Raw genomic sequence first — 24857 nt, forward strand, 5'->3', positions numbered from 1 at the left:
ACTACACTCTTTACAAGATGAAAGCACCAGTCCTTGCCTTTTCCTACACAGAAGTAAGGTCTGAGGGGGTTAGTGATTATGCCTCTGCAAACCATAACCAGATGTGCCCTTGCACCCAAGCTGTGATGAGATGTTACACAGGCTGATCATCCACCACCTGTGCACAGCAGAGGGATGAAACACTGCGAGGAGCCCTTGGTAAACCCTCTCCAAAGGGCAGCTCCCAGGCTACAGGCCTCAGGCTGCAGTCCCCTCTAAGACCTCTGAACAAAATTAACTTTAGTTCCTTAAAAGCTTGATTTTATTCCCCTTTAGTCAACAGGACACAGTGTGTCCGAGTATTCACCAGAGCATATACTAGGAAACACAGATCCTCCAAAGATGAAAGCATCAATATTAGTTTCTACTATGATTACACTTTTAAATATAAAGTTTACTGTGAAAAATTGTAGCAAGACAGAGAAATTCCAATATCTATGCAAAAGGAATGTGCTTCCTTTTTTAAACTTGACTTTAATGCTGTTTTTTTCAATTTAAAAAATATTTTCTGGGCCAGGCGTGGTGGCTCACGCCTGTAATCCCAGCACTTTGGGAGGCCGAGGAGGGCAGATCACGAGGTCAGGAGATCGAGACCATCCTGGTTAACACGGTGAAAGCCCGTCTCTACTAAAAGATACAAAAAATTAGCCGGGCGTGGTGGCGGCGCCTGTAGTCCCAGCTACTCAGGAGGCTGAGGCAGGAGAATGGCGTGAACCTGGGAGGCGGAGCTTGCAGTGAGCTGAGATCGCGCCACTGCACTCCAGCCTGGGCGACAGAGCAAGACTCCGTCTCAAATATATATATATATATATATATATATTTTTTTTTTTTTTTCTGAAGCCTACTTCCGTAGACCCACTTTGGAAACTTTGAAAAACTCTAAAGGAGTCTTTCTCATTGATCATTTTATTGATTTACCCAAGGCAATGAATAATTCAAAATTTAAAAAATGACGAACAGTCCATTTAAATTATAAACACTTAAACTTAACCTCAACATTGGAATGTTATCCAAGCATGTGAGAAATGGGCTTTTAAAACTTTCAAAGGCTACACAATTGCAACAAAAGAAAAGAAAAAATTCCTTTTTTTTTCTTTTTCTTTTTTCGAGACAGGATCTCTGTCACCCAGGCTGGAGCACAGTGGTACAATCATGGCTCACTGCAACCTCAAACTCCAGGCTGGAGCACAGTGGTACAATCATAGCTCACTGCAACCTCAAACTCTTGGCCTCAAGCGATCCTCCCAGTTCAGCCTCCCAAGTAGCTAGGACCACAGGTGCATGCCTCCTCGCCTGGGTGATTTTTTTTTTTTTGGTAGAAACAGGGTCTCACTATATTGCCCAGGCTAATCTCGAACTTCTGGCCTCAAGCAATCCTCCCACCTCAGCCTCCCAGGGTATTGGGATTACAGGTGTACAGGCATGAGCCACCACACCCTATCCTCCTTAGATGTTTAAGTTTTATATAATAATTTTTCCCTGTCTGACATTATCTGGGCCATGGTTCCAAAGATGCTCTTGAGCTTGAACCCAATAAACGAGTCCGAACAACAAACGGCCACGGACCTATGGCAGCCCAGGGAAAGAACGTCCAAGAGCGCTGGTGTGGGCAGATGGCAAGGGGGAGCCCCCAGCACACATGCGCTGCCGTCTCAGACCTGCCGTCGGAACAGCTCCGTGGCGCCGCTCTCGCTGCAGGATGGGCAGCCACACCTGCCCCGCACCTGCCGCACCTGCCCGCACCCTGCCGCACCTCCCCCGCACCTGCCGCACCTGCCCGCACCCTGCCGCACCTGCCCCGCACCTGCCCCGCACCTGCCGCACGTGCCCCACACCTGCCCTTCACCTGCCGCACCTGCCCCGCACCTGCCGCACCTGCCCCACACCTGCCCCGCACCTGCCGCACCTCCCGCACCTCCCCCGCACCTGCCGCACCTGCCCCGCACCTGCCGCACCTGCCCCGCACCTGCCCGCACCCTGCCGCACCTCCCCCGCACCTGCCCGCACCCTGCCGCACCTGCCCCGCACCTGCCGCACGTGCCCCACACCTGCCCCGCACCTGTCGCACGTGCCCCACACCTGCCCCGCACCTGCCGCACCTGCCCTGCACCTGCCGCACCTGCCGCACCTGCCCCACACCTGCCCCGCACCTGCCGCACCTGCCGCACCTGCCGCATCTGCCCCCGCACCGTCCCCTGCCCCGCCTGCTCCCGCCCGGCGCTCACCGCATGGTGTAGAGCAGGGTGCCGTCGTCCTCCAGCCGCAGCAGCTTGTTGGGCGTGGTCATGTTGTGCGCTATGGACTTCTTCCCGTTGTGGAAGAACGTGTCTGGGGTCCAGATCTTGCTGGCAAGGAGGTTGTTGAGAGGGAGGCGCTGCATGGGCCCCTTAAACCGGAGCCTTTCATCTTTCCAGCTTTGTCGGAAAAACACGTCTATGGTGTACTCCTAGTGCAAAGGAAGGCCCGAGGCAGGTCAGAGGGCACGGGGCCGGGGCGGGGCCCGCGGGGCGGAGGAAGCATTGTCTGCCCAGCCATGCCCCGGGACTTACCATTTCCGTGTCGGACACCGGGCCAAAGCTGGTGACGTAGATGTCGGTCCTCACCTGGGTGATGCGCTCTGAAACACAGACACAGGTCCCTCGGCTGCACCGACTCACCTGCGCGTCTGTCACACGCTCGTGCCCGCAGTCCATTAACCAGTGCCACCCTCTGCAACCAGGGGCCTTTGCAGCGCGTTTCGTAAACTTGGAGGACTTGACAATTGCTGGATGAAACCAAGCTGCTCCCCACTATACCATGAAACGAAATTCCCATCCTACAGAACACGGCTTGGCTCTCCTCCTCCTTCTGCCTCCTGGGGAGCAGTCCTGGGAACAGCTGGGCTGAGGCCTCGCTGTGCGGCCTTGGGGTTTTCCAAACACCTGAGCTTCCATTTCCTCCTCTGTAAACTTGGAACAATGATGCCAGCCGGGCAGCTTAGAGCCATGCTGTCACCACAGAGAGGGGCTTTAAAAAGGGTCGGACAATTCAGGATGAGGGGAGCTGAATTTCCAATCAAAGCTGGAGGTCCTGGGTGGTCTCTGGGAAAGGATGATGAGAATGTGCCCAGTGTGCCGTGAGACAGGAAGGAAGACCCGCTTCTCCTTATGCAGCATTTTGAATTATTCTTATAGAAAGCCCTATCGTGGGAGACTGATTTCAAACAAAATTATTGCAAATAGGTAAAGTGATAAAAGTGGCTAATATTTGGGGAAAAACCTGTGTGGTTCCCTGGGCACTAGCAGTGCCCTGTAAGTCCCCGAGGTCATGAGTATGAAGCAGTTCAAAGTGCACCCCAGCCCACACCGAGTAACTTCCAGCCGCACTGTGGGCCTGCCTCTCCTGCAGCTGGCGCTGTGATGATCGTCCGTCTGCATGGAGTGCATCTGTGCGCGGGCAGGTGTCTATGTGATGCTGTGTGTTGTGTGATGCTGTGTGTTGTATGATGCAGTGTGCCTGTCTCCTCATTGAGATGCCAGCCCCAGCAGGGTGGCCTGGGAGGCTCTCCGTGGTCTCCTCCCACTCTGCAGGACTGGAAGGCAGGGAGGATGACAGAATACCACAAGCACTGACAGCAGCTTAGGGCTCCTCTAGATGCTGTGACCCTTCTGAGTGTGTTCAAGGGACTGGATCGCTGGGCACAGAGGCCTAGGAACATAATTCAGAGGGCAGAGTAGGAGACTGTCAAGGAGCCTGTGCCCAAAAGGCAAAGAGTAGCCACTCATGCTTTAAGTGGATCTCCCTGTTAAAAATGCAAATACTAGGCAGGGCACAGTGGCTCATGCCTGTAATCCCAGCACTTTGGGAGGCCGAGGCAGGGTGGATCGCCTGCGGTCTGGAGTTTGAGACCAGCCTCGCCAACATGGTGAAACCCCGTCTCTACTAAAAATACTAAAATTAGCCGGGCCTGGTGGTGCACGCCTGTAATCCCAGATACTCCGGAGGCTGAGGCAGGAGAATCGTTTAAACCTGGGTGGCGGAGGCTGCAGTGAGCTGAGATCATGCCATTGCACTCCAGTCTGGGCAACAAGAGTGAAACTCCATCTCCAAAAAAAAAAAATGCAAATACTAGAGAACTAAATTCTTTCCTCCAAGAATGTATTCACTGGAAAGTGTCTACCTCATTTCCTCCAAGAATGTATTCACTGGAAAGTGTCTACCTCACCTAACCCAACAAGTTCAGACTCCACATCTAAACTGGAAACTGCACACAATTCTCAGCACAACAGTGAAGCTGTGCCAGGTGTGCCCTACCGAGAGCAATCTACATCAGTTCATTTTTATTGAATTCCATAAAGTCAAAGTAAATACTAGGACTGTGGCCACAGTGAAGCATTAAATGTATAACCCATAAAGCTATAAAGGATGACTGCATTCCACAGTGGATTTCTGAAAAGGACTCGCATAGATAAAGAGTATGAGGTTGATTTTATATTATTTCTTAACATAGGGTAATCTCAGCATTAGTAACACCTAAAAGCCGGTTCCTCCTTAAGTTAACCAGACTAGACATTAAGATTATCTGGGAACAGGGGATTTTGCAAAGATGCTTGGGGCAGACCACTTCCCCCAGGTTCTTGTGTCTAAAAAATAACAAAGGAGGCATGATCCTTGGCAAGAGTGGAACAGCCATCAAACCAAAATCCTGGCAGGGAAGCTCTTTCAGGAATTGTTTGAATCAGCGCAAACACAAGCTTGAGATGAGGCGTAAGCCCTTCCTAGATCCTCGCTGGGCTCAGCCGAGGAGAGCACACTCACCTCCCAGCCCGGGCCGAAGTCTGTTGTCATAGCCATCCAAGAGCCCATCCAAGATCCTGGTAAATATCGTGATGTTGTCATTGGTCTCATCTTTCACTGAACTGGTTGGCATCTGTGAAAAGCTTTTAAAAAGAGAAACAAGAGAAAGCATTAAAACATATTATTTCTTACAAATTCCTCTCAAGATACAGAAACCAGGGAGTCACATGGAGGCTTGTCTCCTGAGACGAGGATCTGAGAACACAGCTCCCACACTGCCTAGGGGATTATTTGGCCTCGATACACCTCAGTTCTTGAACATCCAAGGTTACTCTGCTTGGGGCTAGTTATCCAACCACCTAACGTGAGGCTCAAAGTCTATCATTCTGTGATTCTGAGGAGTTGGTTTATGTCAATATTTTAGTCGTTTTAAACAACCAATTAGCGATTAGCCACTGCGCATGGACTGGCCGAGCCTAATCCACTCACAGGGGATTTCAGAAGTTTGGTTTAAACACACAAAAACCGAGTTCTGGTATTGCTAGAGTCACCTGCAACTGGGCACTGGGGCGTGGTGGCGACGCTGTGCCCAAACCTCGCTGCATCCTTAGTTGGACGGGAGCATCTGTGCTGTGAATGGTATGCCAGGACTGGGGAGTGAGTGACAGACATGATGGAGTCTGTGTCCTCTCTGGGGTCCTGCCCCTTCAGCGGGCCAGCTCCCAGCACATTCTGTGGGACCCAGCGTCACAATAAACCCTCGAGAAGAGTGGGCTGAGCCTCAGGGAAGACATAAGAACATTTTTTGTTTGTTCAATTAAGTTATCCAGATTCCAAAAGCTTATGTGGTATGAACAGAACAAAACTAGAAACTGCCTTAGCAGATCTAAACAAACTGAGGATGGTATCGGGGGGACAGAGAGACCACAGGCCCAGAAGACAGACCCACAGCTGAAGAGCATGGATCCCACCTCAGGTTTCCACAGCTGCTTTCGGATGTGCAAATAGCAACCGGTTTTGAATGACTGAGCACTGGACTGCAAATCTGGCTTCAAGGGGACTTACCAAACTGAAAGCCAGCTGTGGTTCCCAAGAAGTGAGCGCCCTGGGCACTTGGGAGAAGAACATGTGATTCCTGGTACTTCCCTGAAGTGGCTGGCTGTGGGGCCCTAGCTCTGCTTAAGGCGCTTTCTCTCCCATGAAAGGGCTGAAATCCGGGCTGAGAGCCACCAGCAGTAGAGAGATGCTGAGGTCAGAATCGATGCCTGTCTGCTCCACCCTGTTCTTAAAAGTCAGTCATTTTCATTGATTGCATCTAAACAGATCAATTCTTTGCTGGCCCTAAAGCTATTCCCTTTTGAATAGAATAAGAGAATAAAGAATAAAAGAATAAAGTTCTTTTGATCTAATTTTCACATCACCATAAAAATGCATATACTTGAAGCTCTAACAAGCTAAAATTCATTCCTGTTAGTATGGAGCCCACAGACGTATACTTTTTTAACTCTGTGATTTCATATTTAAAGACATTAAATTCCCCTTTCTCTAACATCCATGGTTAGTTGCACACTTCAGAAAGACAAAGCACTAAGCCTAGCATAGCTCCTTCCAGTGAACAGCTTTCTTCTTCAGGGTTTTGTGGGAGGAAGAAAGAAGGTTATATTTTGTACCTACCTAGTTGTGTAACTATTGGTCAAACCAGATCTGGCCTCATGATGGACTTCATAATTATCGTCGAGTTTGCAACTCAATTTTAGGCCATGTCCAGGTGCTCAATTTTTGGAAGATCCTTGTTGTCTCTTTATCGAACCAATTGAGGTAGTAGTAGAAAAAGCAAATCTTAATGTTGAAATTAAAGTTTTCTAAGCTACTCCATTCTCTGTTGTGAAAATGTTCCTAAATTGTGTTAGATGGTAACAGCCCTGGCTGTCCAGAGACAAGGGCTTGACTTCATGACTGACCATTCGGAGGCTGTGCAGCCACCGTGATGTCTCTGTGAACATTGTTTTCCATGGCTTTCTCCAGAAGCAGAGATAAAGACACACTGCTCTGCCAGTTTTAGGGAAACACCATCCCACCAGGCTCTGAATCCCACTCACAAATACCCTAATCAATTCCCACAGTGGTGGAACAGAATGCTATGCTTAAGAATTTCAAAGCTCGGATTTTACTTCTTGATCAAAATTATTTTCATTAGTTTCGGTATATCTACACACATCTGCACATAATTACACTTTTCTTGGAGGAATTTCAGTGTCTGCCCTTTCCTGTCATAACTGCCTTTTGCATTTACCTGTAGACCTTTCTTTGTATGACAGGGGCCACCGCAGGGGATTTGCAGTGTTGTCCTTGCTGTATTAACTGAACATAGCTGCTGGGAGGGAAGAAACAGATTCTTAAAAAGCTCTGACGATGCCTGTCAGGGTAGGAGCAGAGGGTTTTGTTTGTTTGTTTTTTGTTTTTTCATGAACTGGGGGCCCTCCTCTGTCCATAGACCATCCTCAAAAATGCTTCCTCTGCAGTGCGTGGTTATGAAAAGCACCGCTTTCACAGACATGGAGAGAAAGGCCCTTGCTGTATCATAGAAGGCAAATGCTATGTTTTCTCAGCCCCTGGTGTGTAAGTGCCTTCATACAGGAGACCTTCACAGATGCCTGGGGAAATGGCTAGGGCCTCTATCAAGCTACATGATCTTTAAGAACTGCTGCTAAGCTAAGGAGGAACTTCAGCTGGCTTTGTTCCACTTTGGCTCATTGAAAGCACTGGAAAACCAACACGGAAATCCAGGGCTACGCCTTTGGTGAGCAATAATGTGCAGCCTGTGACAGATGAGTCCTACAGGTGGAAACCAAGATGTCCTCGGCCCATGAAGCGCTCACTCCGTTTAGGGTCAGCAGGCAGCCTGGACTTGCCGACACTCCACTTTTGTGCAGCGTGTGACGGATGAGTCCTACAGGTGGAAACCAAGATGTCCTCAGCCCATGAAGTGCTCACTCCGTTTAGGGTCAGCAGGCAGCCTGGACTCGCCGATACTCCACTTCTGCTTTGCTTAACTGCACTGAGTACAGTCCAGGAGCTCTGCTCATCCTGAGGTCAACCAGAGTCCACCAGAGTCCACGAGTGCTTCAAGGACAAGTAAAGGCTCCGCTCTTTGGGGAAGTGAATTTTTGTGAGCTGAGATTATATCCCTATTACTAACAACAGTCTTAGACATAATAGAAATACTTGAAAATTTGGTGACTTACCCTTCAATTTTAGTCTGGGTTAATTCACTAGGTTCTCTTAAAATAGGAATTAGTTCCTTATATTGAATGCATATTCTCTACAAAACATGTCCCACTTATGCCATATTCTCAGTTCCAACATTTTCCTTATTTGGTACTTGAAAGAGTACAAGTTGTGGCGTCACTTCTGGAGAAGAAAAAGTCTTTTCGGTATTGTCATTCCACGACGGGTGCTAGTGAAGGCAGTGTGTGATGTGCTTCTTTGTGATGTAATCTTCCTTATATGGATGACCACTTCTGACTTACGTAGAGTGAGTTCGATAATGGCAATTGCAGACATATTTTGATTGGAAATTACTTTGGACGTTGAACTGGGTTTGTTTGTTTTAAGCTGCAGCTTATCCGTCTTCTTAAATTTTGTTCGTCCCCAGTATTTAATGACTTCTAAAAAATGTCTCTTCCGTTTACTTGTCCGTTACTTTCGGGTCATTAAATGAGTACCTCTAAATAGCACCATTGTGTGATGTTTTCCTCAAACGCCCATTACCCATCACTTAAGCACCATATTAGAAAAATAACAGCAATGTAACAGAAAAACAAAACCAAGATGCACACTGGCTGGACAGTGAGGGTCAATCCTAGGGTTCCAAATAATAGCTTTCCCCTCTTAAGGTAGAAAACATGGACAGACGCCACATTGTTTTATGAGGCTCTGAGTCTGTGCCATGGAACACCATGCTAGAACTCTCCGATATTCCTGCCAAATCCCAAAATCCCCCAGTTCTCCCTGCAGCTCCCAAAATCCTGCTGAAGTGCATGCCTCACTCTTCATGGAGGTTCTGCATTCTTGCCCTTGACACTGCTGCCCGACTTAGAATCCTGCTGCCCACAAGGTAAAACCCAAGCCCTATGGTCCCATAGGCCAGAGCCACCTCTCCCACCCTGCCCTCCTTCCTCAACTCAGCCCCATCCCTCCTTCCAGACACACTGGGGGTCCTGCATAGGTGACGACACAGTGATGTTCCATCCCAGTCCTTACACACGTTCTCCCCATTCTCTCACCATGGCCATCAGCAAACACATCTGCTCTAATATCACCACTCTTCAAAAGAGCCTTTCAGTCACCCCATATTCCCTTCCAGTCACTGCTCCATTCTCTGCCCGTCTTCTCATGAAAACTCACTGGGAGGTTTGTCCATATGAGCAAACCCCGCTGCCTCCCCTCCCTTCTCTTGCAATCACTCTGCCAGGCCTTCACTGCCTGCATCCCAAGGAAGCTTCTCTTCCGGAGGCCAGGCATGAACTCCACATGGCCAAACCTGAAGATCAAGTCTTGGTCCTCAGCTTAGTTGACCTGTGGGCAACATTCCTACAAGACCTTTCCGCTTGAGCTCAGGGGCAGCTCTATCTTTCTCTCCACTTGCCTCTTCCCCCCAGTCTTGCTGCCGCCCTTACCTTCCTGACCTCAGAACACAAGCATGCCCCATGGCACAATCCAGACACCCTTTCCTTTCTGTCTGCACTCAACCTCTGACTGTCTCATCCAATCCAGTGGCTTAAATACTTCCCAATGTATGGAAACACCTCAGGTCCACACCCCCAGCCCAGTCCCTCTCTGTCCTCTAGACCTCTACATCCACTGGGAGACCCAGCAGTGTCTCCAGGGGCTTCCCACACCACCACTGCACCTGTGACCTTCTGTACCCAAACCTCTTCCCCCTCCTGCCCTCTCCAGCTCAATCACAGGCAGGTGAACCTGTCAGGTTTTCTAGTAAAATACCTAGGGGTCATCCCTGACTTCTCTCTTTCCTTCATGCCCACAATAACCCATCAACTAATGCTGCTGGCCAAAACAGCCACTCCCCTGGGCCCCTGCAATCACCTCTTCACTGTCCCCACTGTGTCTTGGGTTAACCCCCTCTCACCTCACTCCAGATTCCATCCTATTCTTTCACCCAGAGTGAGTTTCAACATTTAAGTCACATCATTGTCACATCTAAATTGGATCATGTTTCAAACCTACTCGAAACCACCCAGTGGCCCTCTCTGCCCTTCCAGATAAAAGTCAACTGTCCTTCCTGATGTTCCCCTGTATGGCCTACTTTCGGAACATGATCCTGACCCCAGCCCTTCCTCCCTGATGATGCTCTCTCCCCATCTCTCCCTTCCTCATGCCTGCCCCTCCGCTGTTCCTAACACATCAAGCATGCACCTGCCACACAGCCTGGGATTCACCCGCCATTCCTCCTGCCAGTTCAGGTTTCTCTGCCAACAGCTTTGCTCACATCCTCACCTCCCTCAGATCTCTGCTCAAGCATCTCTTTCTAGCACACGCACTGTCTCTTACTCTGAATCACTCTTCATAGCAATCACCATAACCTACTGACACTTATTCCGTGCACACCAGAGTGCACCCTCCTGGAAGGCAGGCCCCACTCTGCCCCTGCTCTGCTCTGTGCATCTCAGTACCTGGAACAGTTCCTGGTGCATAGTGAGGGCACAATCCACATTGGTGTAGCTGGAGGGCAATGTCCCCCAGGAGGCCCCTGTGAGGGAGACATTGCAGATGTGGGCAAGGCAATGACCTTGCTGTGCTCAGGCTGAGGCCAGGCGCCATCTCACACTCTGGGTCCAGTAAACCCCAGGAGTCTCCTGGTCACAGTACCCAGAATGGCTTGGTGCACTTAGCACACCTTCCCCTGACAGACCTGGGCTTGCATAAGCATTTGGCATAGGTTGGCAATTGATCCTTCATACCAGCCTTGTGATCCTGGACCCATGATTGATCCCACATTGAGATTAGAAACTGAGCTGCAGGCAGGAGAAGTAACTCTTCTGACATCACACAGAGAGCGTGTGGACAGAGATGGAAGCCGGGCATCTAGACTGCCCTCTGTCAAAATGACACTTAATGCCATCCTAAATATTCACCATCGGTCCTGAAACAGGAACCGAACTGACAGTACAGTGATGGCCCAACTGTTCTTATTAAAACTGAAAATTAACTGGTTCTGTGCTTCATTCACTTTTAGACTGGCCTTTGATTTTAAAATAGGTTGTTAAATAAATACAAATAAAATGGAGTTTTCAATGAACCGCTGAAGGCTGTTTCACTGCAGGTCTTACTCTCACTAGCAAATAAACTTTGTCTACAGCATTCCAGTTCACAATCTATATTCTGTGGTGGAGTTTATTCGGGCTGCAGTAGACAATGTTTTCATAGTGGTAAACATGTGAGTTCTAGATTAGGATGTTCTTTGGTTTCCCATATATAATCCTCCCCTCATTCCTTCCCACTTCAGGGCGCTATAATAAAAATTAGGACATTCTGGAGCAGGCCCTGCAGTGGAGCGCACTAGCCCAGCCTGCATTCTCAGGGAGCCCTTGCTTTTACCACTTTCAGAAGGTGAAACTTGGACACACTTCTCTAAGCTCTAATGCCTGAGCTCTTTTCACCTGAAAATCAAGAATTATGTGTAAATTAAAGGGTGCATTTTTTAAAAAATGCATTCTGAATATTAAGGAGATACACTCATATACATGCTGATAATTATCATTGCTACCACCAGACTTCTCTGATGAGATTTCTTTTTATTTTTGCTTCTAGTACTTTCCTCTGAAATTTCTCATTAATTAAAATGAGCATCTGATGCAATTTGAACCTTTGTAAAAACCCAAAGCCCACAAGCTCCTTCTCCCCTTGAAGGGAGCCGGTGACTCACTCCTGAGCTGACTGCCAGACGGTCTTGGCGGAGCGCTGGCTGGCCGACTCTCCTGCCTGCTCAGTGCCTGCTGAACACGCGGAAAGTTTCCTTTATAAAGCAGACAACTGGGAATTATTTTCCTTGGGTACCTTTAAAAAAATGTTGGACATTCCCCTAGAGCCCTGTTTTAACCACCTACTTTTTTTTGCCACATGCAAGAACTGCCTTTTGGCTTTCTGAGGGTCGCTGAAGTCTGTAGGCGCACCATCACTTGTGTTCCCGCTACCTGCTTCAGTGGGCTTTCTGAGTGCCTTTAGGATTGCTACCATGACTGTTTGTCCCGGGCCTCATGAACCCGCAGCTATGGTGCAGGAAGAATTTGTCATCTGAGGATTCACAAGGGAGAACTTTCCATTTAAAAAGATATCGTGAGTACCTGCATGATTCAGAGACAATGTACTTTCTGCTCTACTTAAAAGAAGGGAACTGTCCTTGAATGCGCGTATGAAATGGCTCTCTTCACAGAACCAAAGGTCCACACTGGCACACTTGTGTAGACAGATAAAGAAGACTCGATCTGTTCATGTTCAAAAGCCACTTCTGCAAGAACCTACACTTTTAATTGCTGCTTATAAAATATTGTTTTCCAAAGTCTATTTGAATTGCAGCTCCCACACAATAAAATTGTTCCGCAGATTTGTTATCAATCAGTAAACCTCCAAAATATACTTAAGACAATAAAATCAATGGACTCAGACTTTATTATTAAAGCTGATAATCCTCAATTTTATCTCACAATTGTCACTGGTCTATCAGGTCTGATAAAGTATGATTTTCTTAATGATGATAAATTAATTCCAGTTTAAATTTAATATTATGTATTTTGACATTATATTGGTGCCAATATTGTTTCTGTACTGGTTTTTCTATACTATGTACTTTTGTTTACTGGTCTTACTAAAATAAATAGAATGCCTCAAATAATCCCAGGTCATCAAAAGAACTTTAGCACAGGGCTGAGTGTCCAAAAAGGGCCTTATTGTATTGTATGCTTGACTCGGGCTCTGTTCTATAAGTTAAAACTAACAGAAGAATTAGAAAGACTATTGAAAATGAGCTGCTGGTGACTCCAATCAAATTTAGAATATGACCAAGAGAAGGAGAAGAACACTCATGTATTTTCAAAGTGATTTCACATCAGTTATCCCATATAATCACCAAGTACATTGCACTTATCACATCTGTAAATTTTCCAACTGCCCGTGCCACACACATTTCACAAACACTGCATCTCGACTTGGTCCACGTACATAGCCCTACACCTTTTCTTTTCCTTCTTCTCCCCTGCCTGATTCTCTGTAGCCCTCCTCACCCTGTGCCAGCTCTCTGGTCTCTCAGGAGTGAGCACTTCTCTTGTCCTGGAATCAGGTTCAAATTAAACCCTTTGATGCTTCTTCTTTCCCCTTTCTTTTGAGGCCAATCACATAAACTCTTTCTTTGGAGGGAAAATAAACAGAGCTGACCCAGACTCTTTTTCCCCCTAATCCCCAAGTACTGAAAACTCTCTCCACTCTGAAGCAGGGACTACCTTTTAGAATTATATCCCCTCTTGTCTATACTGGCTTGATCCAGAGCTACCCTGCAAACTGTGTGCATTCAAGTCAGGGAGCCCAAGAAGTAACAGGGGACACAGTCACACAGGAAGCTCCGAGTAAGGACTCCGGACTTCCAAGGTCAGGCATTCATCCTCCCTCCTTCCCAGCCAGAAGATGGGCTAACGGTGCTCAGCTCATACAGTAGCTCCCAGGATTCATCCAAAACCAAAACACGAAACATAAAGACAGGTGTTCCACGTTGTGGTAGCTATTTTTTCAAGATTTAAAGTTAACTCAATATTAGGAAACTTCAATTGGGATTTGACACAATTATTCTTAAGTCCATTTAGATAATATACAAGTGAGAGGAGCCTCCTATAGGAAGAGAAATAAATAGGGGCTTGATGTATTTGATGATGTCTTTTGTGGCTGTTGAAAAACATGCCCTGCTGGCCAGAATGTGTGAAACTGGCTTCCCGCTTTGCTAGAAACCCCACTTCTTCAAAAGCAATTGGGCGCACAGGGTCAAGAGTGACAAGTGCTCAAAGAACCCGATGTAAAATTCCTCTTACGAAAATATCTTCTCATATAAATAAACTCAAATACCTAAGAAAACTTGTAAGCCAAATACGTTCACTACAGGAAAATTTATAACAGCAAAATCATTCACTAAGTAAACATCCCCAATTAGGGAAGAAGCTAACACAAGGCACCCTTGCCCTGTCAAATATGCAGCCATTTAAACTAGTACGTTTAAAGAAATTGTAAAAATGGATTGGATATGAAAAAAGCACAGTACCAAACTGCACAGCCTGATCCCACTGTATAAAAACATGCGCAGAAGCAAGGGGAAGTCAGTGCACCAAATGGGAAGCATGGTTGTCTCTGGATGGCGGAATTAAAGAGATTCCTTTTATTATCGTTTTCTGTATCTCACGTATTTGCTGCAGTTAGTAGGTGCTGTTTTATGATGGACTACTGGCCATATACCTAAAAGATTAAAAGCTGCTCCAACAGTTAATTTTCTGGAAAATTTGAGGAGTATTCTACCACTTACTCAGTGTTAGCTTTCAGAGACTAAGGTACCCCTCTATTTTGAAGATGACCTCAGAAAGCTACAGAACGAAAGAAGAAAGCATAACTGCTTCTTGGGGCTAAAGTCCTTATATACATTACTTCCTATTTCAGACCTGCATCTACCAGGGAGTGAAACTATTTCACGCTTATTCAATGAAAATTCATAATACATTTGGCCAAGATTTTGTTTGTTTGTTTGTTTTGTTTTGTTTTGTTTTTGAGACAAAGTCTTGCTCTGTTGCCCAGGCTGGAGTGCAGTGGCATGATCTCGGCTCATGGCAAGCTCCACCTCCTGGGTTCAAGAGATTCTCCTGCCTCAGCCTCCTGAGTGGCTGGGATTACAGGCATGTACCACCATGCCTGGCTATTTTTTGTATTTTTAGTAGAGATGGGTTTCACCACGTTAGCCAGGCTGATCTCGATTCGCCCCTCGCTTGGCCTCCCAAAGTGCTGGGATTACAAGCATGAGCCACCACACCTGGACTAGCCAAGACCTTTTAAAGAAAATACATGAAAATATAAAAAACATAAGAAAATATAAGTTTCCAATCCTGACATACTCTTCACCTCCAAAATGCTACCAAATATATGTGGTCTATCAAACAAACCAACTACCTAATGCATTAGCTGACAAATTTGAATATTCTATGTGATTTCACTTATGTACAGATATTTCATTCAGAAGAACATTGTGAACATGCTAGTTTACAGGCTTTGACAGTTGCAGAGAACTTGTAAAGGAAAACCTTCATTTAACAGATAAAAAAAAAAAGTCCCAAGGCATAGGAAGGGAGGTGTCCACTCAAGATAAGCAAGGCAATATTCACAGCCCCTGCTCTTTCCCAAGGGAATACTTAGAATGGCTCAAAGCGCTGAGACATGCCACACACCTGTCCCTGTCAGTGGGGTCAGAGTGCACACACTGCCTGTTCTGCTGGTGAGGGACAGGCATCTTCCTTAGCTCAGCTCTGCTGGACAAAGTCTGAGCTGATGGCTCAGGCTTGCACCCGGGTGGACCTGGACTACAGTCCCAGTGCGGTCTTCTACCAGCCACTGCACCTGAGCAAGGCCCCCACATCCACCCCTTCCTCTGCATAGAAGAGTCAGAAGAGCAGAAAATGTACAGAGGACAGACAAAAAACATCATGGCCCTGGGGATGCCCTCTTTCTCCCCTGGATGGAAAGGCTGTCTACAGGCTGTTGCCAAGCCACTGTCTATTCTCCATCCGTGATGATTTACATAAATGTGGATAGGCTGTGAAACCTCTGGACTCCATTTTTGCAGCACTAATGCTTGGCAACTTTCATCCTGACATTTAATTTCTTAATTATACGCCATCAACTTCAAGTTACAATCCTTTTGATTAACCAGAACAATTCTGGAGCACAGGTCAGAACAGGAACAGCAGCCTCCTAAGAACATTCATCCACCATGTCCGTTATCACTAGTTTCATGAAAAAAAAGAGGTTAGAGTTGGTATACGGATACTAAAGGCTAAAATAAAAGAGGGGTTACTGGAAATGATAATGCCAGAACCTCGGGGATGTCTTTCAGATCTCCGGGCACCTGTGGTTTACAGTGTCTGCACCTGCACTCAGATGGTCACAGTCCTAGGGCCTTGGCTCAGGCCAGGACCATTGTGAGTCCTTTTCAATGCCAAGTAGCATGGGCCTAGCTTTCAGGGCAACTTCGATTGCATAATGGAACTGCGGAGGGCAACTGAAATATTGGCACTGCCTTGTCTAACAAGCAGTGACTATCCTTCACGCACGTGAACTCCTGAATCTTGTTTTAACCTGAGTAGGAAGAATCACAGCTGACTCGGATCTCATCTTCAGCTCCATTTCTGAAAACATAATCTGCCTTTTTTTCTCTGACTCACTTCAGAGACCCCACGCGAGGAGCAGCCTTGCTCAGGAAGAAAGCGTGGGTCAGGGCAAGGACTCCATTTATTTACAACAAGTGAAGGGCTTGGGGCTGCAATGGTGGCAGGCGAGGGCTTGCTCAATGGATGTGCTGCTCCTGCAACATGTCTGAAAGGCACCAGTGTCCCTCACATCATAAAATAAAAGCACAGATGGTAACTTACCCAAAGTGACTGGATAAGTTCATGGAAATACAAAAGAGAAGGAGGTTTTTGATCATGATAAAACCAGAGAACATTCCATTGTCCATTCCCAATAAGAATAGTAGTTGAAGCAGGTGAATATGGGGGAATAACTCTTCCCTTCTCCAGCTTGATCTTGAAGCTGAAAAGCACACAAAGCGGGGAAGCACGTGAACATCAATGCTGTTGTGTCACAGTTCCTGGAATGAAATCACACTGCTATCACAACAATTTGCAAAGAAAGGAGCCTGCTGTCCTTCCCCAGGACAGCTGCACACCAGGTATTTTCCACCACCCTCACTGGGCAGTAAGTTGGAACAGAAAAATAAGTAACAAAAGGCTTATTTTTGCTTCTAGTCAGGGTGCAGAATCATCCTAATTTATTGTTTTCCACTCAAATAGTCTGTTTTGTCTTTCAGTATGTTATCAAATAAACCATTAGTCCAATTATTAAAATAAACGCTTTAGCTATCTGAGCGACTGTATTTTGTATCCGTCAAATCCACAAGTGCAATAATTTTACCTTTCTGAAATATCTGCCACGCGTTCAAAGCCAGCAAGCTACTCCTCTCTCTGCAAGGCACTGAGAAAGTATGTGGAAAGAAGTGGGGAAAAGCACATTTAAGAAACAGGTTTTCTGCAGGATCACAATACTGTAACAACTGCCTATAAAAGAGTGTGGCTACTTTCCCGGCATTCGGTCCCCGTGACTACATAACTTAACCGCTGCATCTGTGGAAGTCTCTCCGCTCAGTGCTGGACCCTCATTAATGCATTTGAGATCCAGGCAGACATTGTCCCTGGGCTCAACGACCAACCTTCGCGAAAACGCGCATTTCTCAGTATGCGCATAACGCAAATCGGTGCTCATGGCATCCGAACAGAATCCTTCGAAAAGAAGCATTTTCCCAGCAAGCCCCCCCACCCCCAACCCCCGCAAACTCCGGAATTGGGAGGCACAACAGGTACTTCCACCTCGGAAGCGAAGGCCTTCTGCGACTCCTGCCAAGAAGGGCAGGGTGCCATGCGGTGGTCGCCTGGGCGCGTCCTGGGGCTCGTCGCGGGGCCGGGGCCAGAGCCAGGCGGCGAGCACGCGGCGCTGCATGCGGGAAACCCGGGCGGCGCCTCCAGCCGCCCCTCAGCCCCGAGCCAGGGACCCCCAGGAGAGGCTGCGCTCCCACGACCCTCCCGACCCCCACAGAGGCTCAACAGGGCCGGCGCGCCAGGGCAGGTGGGCGCGGGGGCTGCACTGCGGAGCCGCAGCCTGGGTCGCCCTGGCACCCGCGGTCTGCCACCCGCCCGGTCCGCAGCGGCGCGCCGAGGGTCTCCAGCTCCCGGGCCCTCCCCTGCTCGCTCCCGGCTTTCGCAGACCTCCCCGGCTCCTGCCCCGGGTCCGAGCCTAGCGCTCCGCCGGCAGCGCCTTCCTCCTGGGCTGGGAGCGTGCGGTGCAGCGGCGGCTCCGAGTCCCCTGGCCTCGAGCACCCCGCGCGACACGCGCGCGCCACCCCCGCGGGGTCCGAGTCCACCCCGTGAGCAGCGCCGGGACGCCGCGCGCCTCAGAGCCCCGGGGCTGACGCTGGCCTTCCAGGTGGGCGATCTCTCCCCTCCGGCTCCTGCGATGGTGGCAGCGGGTGTCCCCCACCCCCAATTGGTCACCGCACCCCGGTGCCCCGTCCGGCAGGGCTGAGCCGCCCGGACCCCGCGCCCTTCCGTGCCCGGCTTCAGCCCCGCAGTCGCCGGGGTAAAGTTTGCGCTCTGGCCTGGCCGCGCGCCCCGCCTGCTCTGCACCTCTCCTCCCCGGCCACGCAGCCTGCCGCCCCGGCGCCCCGAGGAGAAGGGGTGCGGACCGAGCCGGGGCCGCCGGTTCTCTTCCCCGCTCGCGTCCTCTTACCCCACTGCCCCGGCCCGGCGCGCCCAGGGCTCACCCTGCGCGCCGGCCCCAGGAGGCGAGCCGTCGGTGAGGGTGCATCCTCCTTCTCCTCCGCCTGCTCTCGCCCGGCTGGCAGGCGCGGAAGGCCGGTGCGGCGTCACCGCCCCATGCTGCCGGCGCGAACTTCCCCGGCGCTCCCGGGCGGAGCGGCTCCTGCGCCCCGCGCTCCCGCCGCCGCCCTGCAGCTCCGCTCCGCGCCGCGCCCGGGGCCGCGCGCCGCCCGCCGCAGAGCCCCCCAGCGCCCCCGGCGCACTCGCGCCCGCTCTCACCTCGCCCGAGCGCCACATGTCGTCTCCGGGCTGGAGCAGCGGCCCTCTGCGGAGCGCTCCGGTAGAGGCCGCCAGACTCTCGCAAACGCGCCCTCGGCCGGGCTCGGCGGAGGGGGAGGGCGCAGGGCCCGCGCTCGGCCTGCAAGGGGAGAGGCCCTGCTCTGCTGAAGTTTCTTCAGGGCCCTCAGCAGTGTCTTCAGCGCCTCGAGTAGTCACCAGCGCTCCCTTGTACAGCAGGGATGGGAGGGCAGGCTCAGCAGTCGGGTGACGGAGGTCGGGACTTGGAGAGCTGTGCTCCCTAGAGTCGGCCCCAGCGCCTCCCTGCCCAGGCCTGGTCCTTCCCGGGTGCTCCATGACACCCCTGTACATGCGCATCTCTAGGCGCTTCTGAAAGAAACTGGCCTTGGACAGTGTTTTCATCTCCCTCTAGACAGGTATGCATTGCTAAGGGAGGGACAGCCAGGGTCACACTGGACTCGATTAGAATGAAATCCTCACCTAACGCAGTGTTTATCTGGGGGTTTTCTGAAGTTCTGTTTCTTGACAACAAGCCGCAGTGGCAACGGGAAAGGGCCCTGGGGGTGCAGGTCGGAGAGCGCGTCTGGGGTGACCAGGGGCGGGATCTTCCCAGCAGGGCTTCCGAGCCACATCGGGTCACTGCCTCGTTAGCCACGTACATGGGGTCTTACTATGGTCATTCCGTCGGTGTGTCGTCCGTCCTAGTGGTGCAGTCCCTGGGAGGTGAGGGTGGCATTAATAACAACTGCGCGGCAGCAGGGACCCTTCAAACAACACAAGCAAGAGCGCATAGTCTAGGGGTTGTGGGGTCTTGCTTCCTCAGGAGGTGGGGGGCTCTCGACTGTAACACCCAGTGGAAAACGTTCAAGACTGAAAGGAAAGCCACTGAGAACGTGATGGGGAGGTTTACTTACACCATTCTCCCATTCCTTTTGTGAAACTACATTGTTCTTAGTCTCTTTTAACAGAATAATGGTAAGTAAAGGCAAATTCTTAGCTCCCCTCCAGGAAAGATCTTTGACCTTCCAGTGTAGGAAGCCTTTCATTTTTCCAATTATCTCTAATACAGTGTATTCCAAATCTAAGTTACCTGCTAATACTTCTGCACATTCCAGAAACTCTGAAATTTTCTGAAAAATAGAACTTGTAAATCTATTCCAGGAATAGGACATAAATATACATAAATGTGCAAATATACAGGAAGTGTTTCTCTGACTATACATTTAGCCACACTATTAAATAACTGTTTCCAGTGGTTCTTCAGGAAATATGAATGAAATAAGATGCTAATTTGAATTTTCTAATGCTAAAATGGACCATTGAACACATGCATTTCTTCGTTTTCTAATTTCTCAAAAGATGTACCCCTAGGGTGAAATTCCTTGGTAGACGTTAATCAGCCTAATATAATTTTCACCTATTAGGTGTTGGAATTCTAACACCTAATACCAGCGACAGCTGCTCTTCTCTCAGGATTAAACAGCATAATGCAAATCAAAGAGTTGGAAGAATTGGTAAATTTAAAACTTCACAGTTTGTCACACAAAGTTGTTCAGTGTGAGTTTGCAAAAATAAATGTATATAAACAAGGGATGACTTTTGTATTAGTAAGGGTTATAGACATTCATTCTTAACAATAAAAGAAATGTCAGCTGTAAGTAAATATGTTCTTTTGACGGATTATGTTTAAAACTTCCATTTTTTTGGTACACTTTCTATCAGCTTTATGTCCACACAACACATATTATTGAATATATAAAAATCATCTTAAGCTAGAGTCATTCTTTAACATTGTATTTCAGCATGTTGCTTACATTCTTTTCTCTTCCCTGTAATGAAATGGTATGCCACTCTCTCTCCTCCTAGTGTTTATGTAACATAACATAGCCTCACTTTAGATGGACTGCCCTGAGGGGACAGTGAAATCGTAAGGCCTATCAGAATCTTATAGAAACTCACATTGCTAGAAGAGTACTTACTACCATTTCAATGATTTTTGTTTTACTATGGAATTCTGTATTTGTGCTGAGAAATAATGGGCTATCCGTTGAATTCCCATTCGTTCCATTAGCATTTTCTCTTTATTGAATGAAATTAAGCAATGACGTGATCGTTGTGGAAGACAGTAGAGGGCACCCTAGTTCCACACAACCTCGGTCTTGGCCCAGTCTTGATAAGAATTTCATTTCCAGTGTGACAGCCTGAAATAGCTGCAGATGAGGAAGCTGGGCCAGGAGTAGAACACGTGTTCACAGAGCACCCACCCTGTACCCCAGTCAGGGGCAGGAATTGAGACAGTGGCTGTGTTTGCGTGGGTGGGTGTGGTAGATGTGGCTGAGACATGAACACAGTGCCGTCGTATAAGCGAGATCATGTGCTATTTGTCTTTCTGTGCTTGGCTTATTTCACCAAGCATGTTCTCCAGGTTCATCCATGTGGTCAAAAATGGCAGGATTTCCTTCTTTGTTAGGGCTAAATAATATTCTGCCATATATGTATGTATATACATACACATATATGTGTGTGTGTATGCGTGTGTGTGTAGATATATGTGTGTGTGTGTATATATATATATCTCACAGTTTCTTTATTCATTTATCCATTGGCAGACATTTAGATTGTTCCATTATTTGGCTATTGTAAAAAATGCCACAATGAACATGACAGTTCAGATACCTGTTTCAGATACTGATTTTATTTCCTTTGACTATATCCCCAGAAAGGGGATTACTGGGTATATAGTGGTTGCCAGGGGCTTGGAGAAGGAGAGACGGGGAGATGTTGGTTAAAGGATAAACAATTTCAGTTATACAAGATGAGTAAGTTCTGGAGATCCACTGTACTGCACTGTGACTATAGCTAACAACACTGCGATGTATACTTGACACTTGCTAAGAGGGTAGATCTCATGTGTTCTCGTCACACACACAAAAGAGGGCAGCTCTGTGAAGTGATGGAAATGTGAGTGAGTGTGATTGTGATGGTGACGTATACATAGATCAGTCAGCAAGCTGGTTTGCTCAGAACCAGGTTTTACATCAGTGAATGGATGAATGAACAGATCTACATTTCTGGATTTTAAAAAATGAAAAGAGAAGACACCCCACAGCTTTAGCAACATTGGGCATCCATTCCCACCCTCCTGCGTCACCTCCATTCTACTGACACCTGACATGGGTCCTTAGAAGAACATGGTCTATGCTTTTTCACACTTTGCCTCCTTTGTGTAACTAGGAAAATAGAGGCAAATGGGGCTTTTTAAAAGATACTAAATTTTTTTCTAATTTCATTGTATCTATTTTATCTTCATTAGTGTTGTATTTATATCCCTATTTTGCCATTGTTTCATTTTATTTTGTGATGGCTCTAGGGTTAACAGCAGGCATCTTTAACTTATCATAACCTATCTTTTTTTTTTTCTTTTTTTTTTTTTTTGAGACAGAGTCTTGCTCTCTTGCCCAGATTGGAATGCAGTGGTGAAATCTCAGCTCACTGCAACCTCGAACTCCTGGGTTCAAGTGATCCTCCCACCTTAACCTCTCAACTAGTTGGATCTATGGGCATGCACCACCATACCCAGCTAATTTTTGAATTTTTATTAGAGACCAGGTCTCACTATGTTGCCCAGGCTGGGTTCAAGGGAACTCCTGGATTCAAGGAATCCTCCCACCTCAGCCTCTCAAAGTGTTGGGATTACAGGTGTGAGCCACCATGCCCAGCCTACAGTCTACCTTTAATTAATACCATTTCATGTACAGTATAGTGTATGAAACTTACAATAATATACTTCTTTTTTACTTCCTGTCCTATTCACTCTTGTTGTCACACATATGACTTCTGCATTCAGTGACTTATATTTCACTTTAACAATTTCTTTTCTTTTTTTTTAGTTTGTGAATGTAGAATATCAAGGTGCCAACTCTTGTTGACATGTCTTTTCTTTTTTTAAAAAAAAAATTCAATAGATTTAAGGACATAAGTTGTTTTTGGTTACATGGATGAATTGTGCAGTGGTGAAGTCAAGGCTTCTAGTGCATCTTTCACCCAAATAGTGTACATTGTGCCCAGTAGGTAATTTTTCATCTGTAGGTAATCTTTCACCTCCCGCCCATCCTTCTCCCTTCTGAGTCTCCAGTATTCATTACTCTGGAAGTCCCTGCATATCCAGAGCTTTGCTCCCACTTATCAGTGAGAACATGCAGTATTTATTTATCTGTTCCTGAGTTACTTGCTTAGGATAATGGCCCTCCAGTTCCATCCAAGCTGCTGCAAAGAATGTTATTTTATCCGTTTTTACGGATGAGCAGTATTCCATGGTGTATATATGCACCAGATTTTCTTTATCCACTCAGTTGTTGGGCACTTAGGTTGATTCCATATGTTTGCGATTGTGAATTGTGCTGTGATAAACATACATGTGCCGGTCTTTTTCGTTTAGTGACCTCTTTTCCTTTGGGTAGGTGCACAGCATGAGGTTGCTGGATGGAATATGGTGGATCTACTTTTAGTTCTCGGAGAAACTTTTGTCCTGTTTTCTATAGAGGTTGTACTAATTCACACTCCCACCAGCAATGTATAAGCATTCCCTTTTCATCACACGCATGCCAACATCTGCCGTTTGCTGGCTTTTTAATAATGACTATTCCTGCAGGAGTAAAGTGGTATCTTATTGTGCCTTTAATTTTCATTTCCTTGATGATTAATTATGTTGAGCATTTTTTCATATGTTTATTGTCCATTTGTACATCTTCCTTTAAAACACGTCTCTTTATGTCATTTGCCCTCGTAGTAATGGGATACTTTGTTTTTCTTGCTGTTTTGTTTGAGTTCCTTGTAGAACAATCAATTATTTTTAAAATAGGTTTTCAAATGAGAAAAAAATTTTGGGGGGTATGACTTTAATTCTGCTCATAGAAAACCCTTCGTTACTTCCTGCAGCACAGGTGTTCTGTGATGAGTTCTACAAACTTATTTCTCTGAAAACGTTTTTCTTTCGTTTTCACTTTTTAAAGATACTGTTTTCTCAGTATAGAATTCCAAAATTCTGAAATTTTTTGAATGTGTCTGTATATACAGATATTTTTATATGTACAGATGTTCACCAACTTACAATGGTTCAACTTATGATTTTTGACTTTATGATAGAGTAAAAGTGATGCTTCAGGAGAAACTACACTTTAAGTGCCCACCAACCGTTCTGTCTTTGACTTTCAGTAAGTAGTCAATCAATCGCATGAGATATTCAACACTTTATTATAAAATAGGTGTTGTTTTCGATTATTTTGCCCAATTATAAGCTAATGTAACTGTTCTGCACACGTTTGTCGTGGGCTAGGCTAAGCTATGATGTTTTGTAGGTTAAGTTTATTAAATGCATTTTCGACTTACGATAGTTTCAGCTTGCAATGGATTTATCAGGATGTGAGCCCATTGTAAGTCAAGAAACACATGCAGTCATACAATGTGTAATGACATTTCAGTCAATGATGGAATTAATATTCAATGGTGGTCCTAGCACATTATAATGAAGCTGAAAAATTCCTATTAGCTAGTGACATCATAGCCATTGTAATGTCACAACACGATTACTTAATTGTTTTTTAATTTAGTGTAGCCTAAGTGTATAGTCAGTGTTTAAAAAGTCTACAGTAATGTCACAGGTCTTCACATTCACTCACCACTCACTCACTGAATCACCCAGAGCAATTTCCAGTCTACAAGCTCCACTCATGGCAAGTGCCTTAAACAGGTGTTGCATTTTTTATCTTTAATGCCAATAGGCTATGCCATACAGCCCAGTATGTAGTAGGCTATACCATCTAGGTTTGTGTAAATACACTGTGATAGTCACACAATGACACCAATCACCTAATGATGTATTTCTCAGAACGTATTTCTATCATTAAGTGACCCGTGACTGTACTCAAAGCCCTGTTCCACTGTCTTCCGGCCTGCATTTTTTCTAACATGAAGACTGCTGTCATTCTCCTCTTTATTTCTCTATAAACAATATGTCTTTTTTTGTGTCTGATTTCAAGATGTTCATTGTTTTTTTTTTTTTTTTAGTATTTCAGTTAGAACTTGTGACTTGGGTGTCTTTTTCTTTCCTTTATTCTT

At 46.9% G+C, this 24857-nt stretch overlaps 1 protein-coding gene across 2 annotated transcripts in view; it reads right to left on the reverse strand.

Moving 5' to 3' along the window:
* Positions 1–19111, reverse strand: part of GABRA5 (gamma-aminobutyric acid type A receptor subunit alpha5) — an 81734-nt gene extending 62623 nt beyond the window's left edge. Inside the window, exons 1-6 of one of the 2 annotated variants that reach the window (XM_008017338.3) lie at positions 18449–19111; positions 17047–17106; positions 16506–16665; positions 4837–4958; positions 2589–2656; positions 2265–2485 (exon numbers count right to left, since the gene is read on the reverse strand). In XM_008017338.3, coding sequence (XP_008015529.3) covers positions 2265–2485; positions 2589–2656; positions 4837–4958; positions 16506–16665; positions 17047–17106; positions 18449–19097 — 1280 coding nt within the window. In that variant the 5' untranslated portion in view covers positions 19098–19111. Of the gene's footprint in view, positions 1–2264; positions 2486–2588; positions 2657–4836; positions 4959–16505; positions 16666–17046; positions 17107–18414 lie in introns of both variants that reach the window. The other variant, XM_008017339.3, reaches the window with a different exon arrangement.
* Between the last annotated feature and the right edge of the window lie 5746 nt (positions 19112–24857).

The sequence above is a fragment of the Chlorocebus sabaeus genome, chromosome 26, assembly GCF_047675955.1.
Source record: "Chlorocebus sabaeus isolate Y175 chromosome 26, mChlSab1.0.hap1, whole genome shotgun sequence".
NCBI classification, from domain to species: domain Eukaryota; kingdom Metazoa; phylum Chordata; class Mammalia; order Primates; family Cercopithecidae; genus Chlorocebus; species Chlorocebus sabaeus.